Source organism: Palaemon carinicauda, unplaced genomic scaffold, assembly GCF_036898095.1.
Source record: "Palaemon carinicauda isolate YSFRI2023 unplaced genomic scaffold, ASM3689809v2 scaffold158, whole genome shotgun sequence".
In the NCBI taxonomy this organism is placed as follows: domain Eukaryota; kingdom Metazoa; phylum Arthropoda; class Malacostraca; order Decapoda; family Palaemonidae; genus Palaemon; species Palaemon carinicauda.
The window spans coordinates 117,334-128,058 of record NW_027169125.1 but is presented as its reverse complement, the minus strand read 5'-3'; the positions used below and the strand labels follow the sequence as shown (position 1 = coordinate 128,058).

Genomic DNA, 10,725 nt, shown 5'->3' with positions numbered 1-10,725 from the left:
TGTAGGAGGTCGGGTAGAAGATTGAGCTCCCTTGGTACTTCTGTCAGAAGCAGAAGAAGGTCCCAAAACCATTCGGCATGGAGCCACATCGGCGCTATTAATGTCATAGAAAGGTTACTCGAAAATCTCATCCTGTTGAGGATTCTCCAAAATATGAAGCATGGGGGAACGCAAAATCATCTAGGTGATCCCACAGATGTTGAAAGGCATCTTGAAAGACCGCCTGTGGATCCGATACTGGAGAGCAGTGAACCGGCAGCTTCCGGTTCAGGGACGCTGCTAACAGGTTGTTGCTCGTTAAGCAGTTTAGTATCCTTTACTACCTAACTATTTTTACATGTAAATAGCTGTTATGATAATTATCTTACATAAAGTTAAACCTTACTGTTAAACCTAAGGGCAGTATTCCTTTGGAGTTTGTAGCATTAGCTTACGTTCATGGCTCCACTGTATATTTGACTAGGCCTAATACTAATAAAGTCTTGGATTATTATGAAGAATGTTTACTCACCAACCTATCACATGGGAGCAGCAGTATCTTAATGGACCCATACGTGCAGAAATACCAGGATGTCTTCGTTTCACAGTCTTCCTCCACCCGCCACTTTCAATGTGGATGATAGGAATGCAGCAGAAAGGTGGAGGGAATGGCGAGAAAGGTGGAAGTGCTATGCTGTCACAATAGAATTAAGTAAAAAGACTCCTGAAGTGCAAGTCTCTGTGTTACTTACAGTTATTGGGCCTGAGGCTCATGAGGTTTCCAGCACATTTCAACTTTCTGATGAAGATCAGAAAGATCAGAATGCAGTGCTGGCAGCATTTGAAAGATATTTTCACCTAAGCAAAAACACCGCATTTGAACGTTACCATTTCAATATTCGGGCACAGATAGATGGAGAATCTTTTGATCAGTATGTAACGGCTCTGCGTCATATAGCGTGGGATTGTGATATTGCGAATATAACACAAGAAGAAATTTTGAGAGACAGGATTATGTTTGGCATTTCGGATGATAAGGTCAGAGATCGTCTTCTTCGGGAAAGGAATCTAACTTTGGAGAGAACCTTAGAGATTTGTGGAGTTAGCGAGGTATCTATAGCACAGCAAGAGGAGATCAACAGAGTATTAGAAAGCAAGGTTATTACTGTGTCTGCAAAGCTGAAGGATCCAGTTGGAAGAATGAAGCCAGTGACAGATGTTCATCGCAAATTGGAAGAAACGGACTGGATTACTGATTGTAGGTTCTGTGGTAAAAGTCACAGGAAAGTAAAGGAAGTTTTTCCAGCTTGGGGTAAGCGGTCCAGCATGAGTGGTGCAACAAACTAATTTGAAATCGCTTAATAGCATGAGGGAGGCTGATTTAGAAGAAAACGACTCGTCATGTATATTCACAGTGAAAACGGTAGCTAGTATCAAGATGACTAAGGAACAAACTGTTACACTTAAAGTTACTCCACTATGCTACATAAGATTCCAGATAGAATGCGGAGCAGATTGTAATGTGCTGCCACTCCATGTGTACCAAGCTGCAACTGGCGACTCAGAGTTGAAGGGGGAAGGGCCGTCATCAACCACATTGTATGTTTAAGGGCAAAAAGGCATTCGTTCCTTTGGCAGTGTGTGTATTCGTGTTTGGCGGGGAGTTCGTACCATTAATTTGAGGTGTGAATTATTGCCGGGTCAGCGATTTCATTCAATTTTGGGTTACCAAGCATGTGTGGCACTTAATATTCTGGAAATAAAGGATAATGACCAGATTAATCCCATTTGTGACAACGCCTTGCACGTCAATTCAGCCTGCTCTTCTGCTATCACAAAGGAATCTCTCATTGAATGGCATCCACAAGTTTTCAGAGGTGTTGCCGGTAAGCTTGATTACAGTTATAAAATCAGATTTAATCAATCTGTTAACCCAGTGCAGCATGCTCCTAGAAGGGTACCTGCGGCAGTACTTTCCGTCCTGCAAAAGGAACTAGATAAGCTTGAAAGTGAAAACATAATTGCTGAGGTACAGCAACCAACAGAGTGGGTCTCCTCCTTATTAATAATAGCTAAAAAAAAAAAAATAAAGAAATGTGAATTTGCATTGATCCAAGGGATCTAAATAAGGCAGTGCTTCGTGAGCACTATCGATTACCAACACTTGAAGACATTGCCTCTCGTCTTGCAGGAGCTCGTGTGTTCACAGTCTTAGATGTGAAACACGGGTTTTGGCATGTGCCTTTGGAGGAGGAGAGCTCGTACTTAACAGCTTTTTTCTGGGCTCAATCCCTGTGCCGCGCAGTGAAATGCTCCTTATGCACCATTTCAAAGGAATATAACTGCTAATATTACCAGCCCCCCCCCTACCTTACCTGAGGTACCGGGACAAAGGTAATGATTCATGTAGAATATAAAATAATGATATGGGATATAATAAGTCCTATACGGACGATAATAGCATGAGGTACCGTAGGGGAGGACACTCCTAATATAAGTGCTCATTCTAACAACCGTAATTAAAAGCAAGGTTACACCAAGGTGCAGATATACCGACTAATCACGTGTGATAGTCCCCGGTGGTCCCGGCCTTCCCCCTCCCCGACCGATGGCGACGGGAGGGGGGAGACGAAACCGCCCGGTATGAATGAATGAGACTAAGTCATACCCCGTTGGTATACTCAGTCCTCAATATGTCGGAACGTTGATGGAAGACTGAGGTACAAGCATATTTGACCCGTAAATCATAACCAACAACCATCGAGTGAGAGGAAGGGTGTACACTGAAGGGGGGGGGGATGGAATAACCTCCCCAACTTGTTGGGGGGGGGGGGGGTGTAATGGTACAGGGAAATCGCCAGTGCGCAGTGGTAGACAGGGCTACCAACTGGAGATCCCCTAATCATGACATGAAAATCCCAAAAATATGATCATAACGGAGTAAGCAATAAATATAATATCAATGCACAAATACATAAAAATAATTAATGAATTAAAAGCGAAATCACGTAAGTAAGGTTAGGCATGCAGAAAAAATATGGCGAGAGAGGGACTCGGGCGAGTGGTAGGGGAGGAAGCATGACGCCATCAGCAGATGGAAAGCAGGGGTACCAACCTAGTTACTGAAGCGGTAGATCGAACAGTAAAAACAACAAAATACGCGAGAGTCCCACTCGAGCCAAACGTAAAACTAGGTGGAGCGTAATAAAACAAAAGGTTTTACTAATAATAAGTGAGATGGTCGAAATTAAAGCTCCTAGAACTAGCGAAACAATCTCAATGTTGACGCTATCCACCAACACGCACGAATGCAGGCATACCAACATAACCTACTCCTGATGAAACGCTAACACCGATATCATAGGATAACATAAAATAAATGCTATATGAAAGCATAAAGTCGGTGTACTAAATGAATATTGCTATATGAAAGCATAAAGTTATGTACTAAATGAATATAAGGAAAAAACTCCTAAAGGATCGAACGAATATAAAAGACGGACGAACTAACGAGACAAAGGGCAGAGGCGAAAGAAAGAACGGGGACGCCGCTCATATATAAACACTTCTAAATAATAAAAACAAAGATGACACTGCCCAATCTCGTTAAAAACTCATGGATAAGGTACTTAACTTCGATGGGGTATCTTGGGAATCGGCCATCGAGAGAAAGTTGATGATAAATCCAATGAAACACACGAAATAAAACACTTGGACTTATATCAAACAGGTGCTTGAAAGGAGTGTTGGGCAAGCGTGGGTTGAGTTAGTAGTACTGGTCTGCGAGGCAGGGGAGGTTGAACGGCACCTCACTATTGGGGGATTTCGAAGAGGAGAAATCTAAATGGTACGAGACCTCTGGTATTTCGCCCCAGTCTATACCGACACCATTAGGTGAGCGAGCTAGTTCAACCTAGCATTCCTTTACATTTTTTCTCTGGTAATATTAGCAGTTATATTCCTTTGAAATGGTGCATAAGGAGCATTTCACTGGGCGGCACAGGTCTCTCGCCCAGAAATAGATTTTTCCTTCGTCAAAATCCCTTAATACTCCATTTGGACGTTACTGCTGGCTGAAAATGCCATTTGGAATATGCTCGGCACCAGAAGTTTTTCCGCGTTGTATGCATCAGCTGATTGAGGGACTTGAGGGAATTGCACACAACTTTTTGGTGTATGGAAAAGGAGCTACTGACATAGAGGCTACAAACGATCATGATAGAAATCTTCAGTCCTTTATCAGGCGCTGTGAAGAGCGAAACGTGGTACTGGGAACTGATAAACTCCAATTGAGACAAAAGGGAGTTTCATTTATGGGTCATGTAGCAACAGACAAAGGATTAAAACCAGGACCTGAGAAAGTGAAAGCTTTAGTGGAGATGCCAGCACCTAAAGATGTTGCAGGGGTACGAAGATTTCTTGGAATGGTGCAGTACCTAGCTAAATTTCTGCCAAAATTAGCTGAACTGACTGCTCCTCTGAGGGATCTTCTACACAAGAACTCTGAATTTGTGTGGCAGGATGTTCAAGAACAAGCTTTCAAAGCGGTTAAAGAGGCAGCCAGTAAAACACCTGTTCTACGTTATTATAGTTTAATTTCAGAGGTTACTATTCAGTGTGATACATCCCAGTATGGAATTGAAAAAGCCCTTTTGCAGAAAGGCCAGCCCGTGACTTTTGCATCCAGAAGTTTGTTGGAGGCAGAGCAGCGTTATGCACAAATTGAAAAGGAATGTCTAGCTATTGTTTTTGCATGTGAGAGGTTTCACCATTATTTATATGGACGGGACAAGGCCACGGTGCATTCTGACCACCAACCACTGGAGTTATTTTTCAAGAAACTGTTAGCAGCAGCCCCAGCTAGATTTCAGAGGATGTTGCTACACCTGCAGTATTATGCTTTGGAGGTTAAGTATGTCAACGGAAAACACATGTACATTGCTGACACATTAAACCGTGCGTTCCTGCCTAATTGCTCTGAAAATTCTATATTGGTAAATTACCTTGAAACTGTGAAAAATGAGGCTACAACACTCATCGGAGATACCTTGATGATCACAGATGACAGATTGCAAGAGATAAAAGCTCACAGTGGAAGTGACAGTAATCTTCAAGCAGTTGCAAAAATGATCAGAGAAGGATGGCCAGATGCTAGAAATAAAGCTCCTGAGTGTGCTAGAGCTTTTTATAATTATAGAGATGAACTGCATACTGAAGATGGTTTAGTGTTCAGAGGAAATAATTTAATTGTTCCTAAGAGTCTCAGGAAACAGATGTTGGACATTGCACATCAAGGACACATTGGAGTGGAGGGTTGTCTAGATGAGAGAAGCGCTGTTCTGGCCAGGAATGTCCTCGGATCTGAAAGCACTGGTTCAACAGTGTGATGCTTGTTTGTCAATTAGACCTTCCTCCTAAAGAACCGATGAAAAGTCATGAGTTTGCCCTTCGTCCATGGTCAAAAGTAGGAGCTGATCTGTCATCTTGATAATCAGATACTCCTTATAGTAGCTGATTATTTTAGCAGTTTTCTTGAAGTATCACGAGTAAATAATACGACATCGACTGCCATCGTTAGAAAACTACAAATTATATTTTCTCGTCATGGAATACCGGACCAGTTAGTAACAAATAATGGGCCAGTTTATCACACCAGAATTCTGTTCTTTTGCAAAGACATGGTCTTTTGAACACATTACTTCTAGTCCAAGGTTTGCACAATCAAATGGAAAGGCTGAGAATGCCGTGAAAATAGTAAAGAAAATGTTCACAAAGTGTAAACTGACTGGAGAACCACAGTTTTTGGCTTTACTTAATTGGAATAACACAGCAACAGAAGACATGTTGACTAGCCCAGCCCAAAGACTTATGGGTAGACGTTATAAAACTATCATGCCCTGCATGTCATCATTACTAAAGCCTAGATATCCTACACAGTAAGATTCTTTAGTTAGCTTGGAAAAAAAGGACAAGCAGGCCCATTACTATAACAGAAGGACACGCGCATTGAAGCCTATACCCGCAGGAGAGGTGGTACGCCTCAGACTGCCAGGTAGTAAGATATGGACTCCTGCGATTTGCATGGGAGACGTTGCTCCTAGATCTTACAAAGTCAAGGTGGGAAATAGAGAGTATAGAAGAAATCGACGGCAGTTATTGGCTACAGGAGAGAGATGTTCGGATGACTTGGAGAACACCGAGGTTGATACTGACGAGCAATTGGACGATAATGATCTGGAACAGATCTTACAAGAGCAGAGTTTGATACGGAGCTGCAGTCCACGACAGAAAGAAAAGAGTAAACCTGAACTGAGAAGCGAGGATGCCTGTGAGCCGCTTGTCGTTAAAGAAGCCTATTTGGAGGACGATGTTCTTAAGACATCCGAGCCTGAAATCCAAAATAGACATTCAACATCAAGAGTAAACCTAAACGTTATGGCATAGATGATTGTTGATAGTACATGTATATTAACCCTTTTACCCCCGGGCTCTTTGGAAATTTCCAACCCTTAACCCCCAGGGGTTATTTTTTTCCTAGCACATTTTGCAGTATATTTTTTTCAAATTGCTCTAACAGTCTTAATTTTTGTCATAGAGAGGTCAGGTTGGTGTCATTCTCTTGGAAAATGCCTGAATTTTTCCAAAAAATTATCAAAAATATGAAAAAAAAATTTCTTATAGTATTTTTTTGCAAGGACGTACCGGTACGTCCATGGGGGTAAAGGGGTGGGTTTTGTGAAACGTACCAGTACGTCCTTTGGGGGTAAAAGGGTTATAGTTGATTTGTATATTAATGACTGTTTTCAGCATTAGTATTTATATATAGTTATTTTATTGATTATTAAACTAATTTACCACATACAAACTTCATTTGGTAGAAGGGGAGATGTAACGAGTTGTTGCTCGTTAAGCAGTTTAGCATCCTTTACTACCTAACTATTCATTTATGTAAATGGCTGTTATGATAATTATCTTACATAAAGTTAAACCTTACTGTTAAACCTAAGGGCAGTATTCCTTTGGAGATTGTAGCATTAGCTTACGTTCAAGGCTCTACTGTCTATTTGACTTATACTAACAAAGTCTTGGATTATTATGAAGAAGGTTTAATCTCCAACCTATCACAGTCGGGTATAAGAGAGAGCTCCCCTGGCACTTCTGTCAGAAGCAGAAGGAGGTCCAGAAACCATTCTGCATGGAGCCACATCGGCGCTATTAACCCTTTTACCCCCAAAGGACGTACTGGTACGTTTCACAAAAGCCATCCCTTTACCCCCATGGACGTACCGGTACGTCCTTGCAAAAATATGCTATAAATTTTTTTTTTTCATATTTTTTATAATTTTTTTGAGAAAATTCAGGCATTTTCCAAGAGAATGAGACCAACCTGACCTCTCTATGACAAAAATTAAGCCTGTTAGAGCAATTTAAAAAAAGTATACTGCAAAATGTGATGGGATAAAAATAACCCCTTGGGGGTTAAGGGTTGGAAATTTCCAAATAGCCCGGGGGTAAAAGGGTTAATGTCACAGATAGGTTACTTGAAAATCTCATCCTGTTGAGGATTCTCCTAAAGATGAAGCATGGGGGAACGCATAATCATCTAGGGGATCCCACAGATGTTGAAAGGCATCTTGAAAGACCGCCTGCGGATCCGGTACTGGAGAGCAGTAAACCGTGAGCTTCAGGATCAGGGACTCTACTAACAGGTCTAATGTCAGCAAACCCCACAAGGTCATAACTTTTTTCACTATCCGACGGAAGCTACAATCTGAGCCTGTCCGCTCAGCTTGTCTGCCACCGCGTTAAACTTGGCTGACAGGGATATTGAGCTGTCTTCTATTCATCGCAATATTTCTAAAGTCTGGCAAAGTTAACATGAAATAGAACCTCCTTGTTTTTTCTAGATATGCCACTATGGCAGTGTTGTCACTCATCAACACTACCGAGTGGCTTGAAAAGAGCTGTTATAAATTTTGAAGGACAAGGAAGGTTGTCCTCAACTCCATGAGGTTTATGTCGCATTTATGTGGGCTAACTCGGACTATAGTTCAGAGACCACATGGTGCAATAAGAGTGTATCACACCCCTCACTTGATTCTCCCATGAGGAGCATCAATTCGGGCGGAAGAGGAAGAAGATCTACATCACTGAAAAGCTTCGTGTCTGAGACTCACCAACTCGATTCTTCCTTTTGCTCTGGGATCCCTGTTTTGAAACCATAACGTCTTCAGTTGCCACTGAAGTGACCACATATAAAGACAACTGTCGCGGACCAAGTGTTCTAACAAAGCCAGTGTTCCAGCCGCTGTTGCCACAGGTGAGTTTATGGTGAAGGACAAGCCAGAAACTTGCGTGCCCCTTCCTTGAGTCTTTCCCAACATTCTGAGCAATGGGGGCATGTAGGAGTGTCCTCCTAGGACATCAATGTGCCTGGGCAAATGTGAAAGCTGCACCTGAAAAGACAAACTGGAAAGATTTTAACGTTTAGCTAAAGTCAGTTTACGTGGAAGAAGGAATCTATCTTCGACCACGGCTGGGATCAAAGTAAGAAATGTATGAATGAGCAAGGAGACGGTGCTTCTCCCCGCTACCATTGGTTAACAAACGGGCGGTCGCTTACCCCTTGTTAAGAGTTTTTATAGCTGTATGTCAGCTAGTTTTGTAGGAACAAATCACCTGCAAATATTCGCTCAGGAATGTCAAATATCAAAACAAAATACTTGTAAAGACATCAAATAATTGGCCTAACGATGCATTACAAAATCTTTAAATTCAAGATAAAAAACTTATCCCATAAGCAATGACACCCTTAAGGGGTCTCCCTTTGAAACAATAAAATACCAAAATACCAGACTTATGTCAAAAGAACTTTTACAAAGTTATTTAAATATTAAGAAGTTCTCTTTAACAATAATTACATCATATTCAGTATGAAATTATACAACCTTTTCAACCTACACAAAATATATACTAAATAAACTAAATTGTAATATACTACAGGAGTGGCCGAGGTCATAAATTTATCAAAATGTCTGATAATCATCTCTACATTAAATCAAAATCTACAATTTTGAATTAAAGTGCATGTGAACATTAATAATAAACCTTCAATTCGATAAATTGATTGAACCTGTTCTTATCATAGGCACATACAAAGGAACATTATATAATCAATCATAAAACCAAGATCAAAGTAACTATCTTAAATGAAAAATTCTGTTATGTTTCATGAACACAAACCTTATCTAACATGTGATGGAAATTGTGCCATCTCAAATAATAAAGGCCTATGCTTCAACATTTTGCATTTTGAATAAAGGCCATTTCACACTATAGAAAAACAGAGAACTCTGAGCGAGAGTAACATGTGACATTCAATTAAGATTACTGTACATCTTTTTTTAAACAAACCTGTTTCTTTTTATGTTTCTAATAGGCTTAATGACCCCTATACTTCTTTGCACTACTCTGAGTATCATTCTTTCTAAGGGTTCTCTTGCTTGAGAATACATTCGGGCACACTATTCTATCTTATTTCTCTTCCTCTTGTTTTGTTAAAGTTTTTATAGTTATATAGGAAATATTTATAATAATGTTGTTACAGTTCTTAAAATATTTCATTTTTCCTTGTTTTCTTTCCTCACTGGGCTATTTTCCCTGATGGAGCCCTTAGGCTTATAGCATACTGCTTTTTCAACTAGGGTTATAGTTTAGCAAGTAATAATAATAATAATAATCCGAGGGAAATGAAAGAGGAACTTCCATATTGTACGGCAGGATTTAAACCGACATGTGGAACTGGCTCGTAAGAAACAATTTTGCCTGGCTCATCCAAAAGAGGAACCACTTCTAAGATGGTTTAGATCTTTCGTCGTCTTGGATCACCGATTAGGTTAGTCCATAAATAAACGACTTATGGATGGGCTTAACCCATGAGGTCAAGCTATAGATTAGACCTCGACATGACAGAAAGAAGCCCTAAATATCATGTTCACATTTGTTGACCCGTTAACCTTCCCACTATTGTAGGACCAATCAAAAGTTATCATAATACATTGCATAAGTATCCTACAGCCAAGACAGTATGTGATGAGTGGCCACCGACATCTCCCTATATCTCTTTGACATTCAACAATAAACACGCTTGAAGCCAAAACACAAATCAAATCTTCTAAAAAGGTGAAAAGAGCGCCCGCAAAAATCAACCGCACTGTAGCCACCAGCTGCGTAAAAAGGAATAGCGAGGCGGGATCGTATAGGGCCACCTGAAGGTGATAGGATGTGTAACGGCTCCTTACTTATCCTACCCCTTAGACTGTACTTCGGCAAGAAAGGTACTGTACTGGACAAGTTTACAGTACTCTGAATGTAAGGAATTGTGTGGCATTGGCAATTTGTGAGGTCAGATTAAAAACCAGAGAAAAAAACATTGCAACATCAATTAAAAAAACTCTGGAAAACTGTACTCACAAATTGCCAATGCCACACAATTCCTTAAATGAATCCCACGTTTTATGGGCTGCCAGCCAAAGAGCCTGTGTCCCCACACACGGTGGGACAATCCTAACCGAAAACATCCCAAGTTATTACTAAGTGCTTGATTGGTGAGATTTGTTGAAAAGGTTTTTGATCTTAATAATAAACCTGGGTTTGTATGTTACACTGATTCAATTACACTGGCATCACTGTAGTTGATCAAAGAATCCAGCTGACCTAATAGCTAGAGGTTTACAAGCGGAAAAA

The 10,725-nt window shown here is 40.7% G+C and overlaps 1 protein-coding gene across 1 annotated transcript; it reads left to right on the top strand.

Moving 5' to 3' along the window:
• The first annotated feature begins 570 nt into the window (after positions 1-570).
• Positions 571-1,326, top strand: LOC137635664 (uncharacterized). Its single transcript, XM_068368123.1, has one exon. It carries the CDS (start codon positions 571-573, stop codon positions 1,324-1,326), a length of 756 nt encoding a protein of 251 aa, XP_068224224.1.
• The last annotated feature ends 9,399 nt before the right edge of the window (positions 1,327-10,725 follow it).

What these genes read in the sequence shown, in the direction of transcription:
- LOC137635664 (XM_068368123.1), top strand. Translation starts at nt 571, where the DNA reads ATGTCTTCGTTTCACAGTCTTCCTCCACCCGCCACTTTCAATGTGGAT.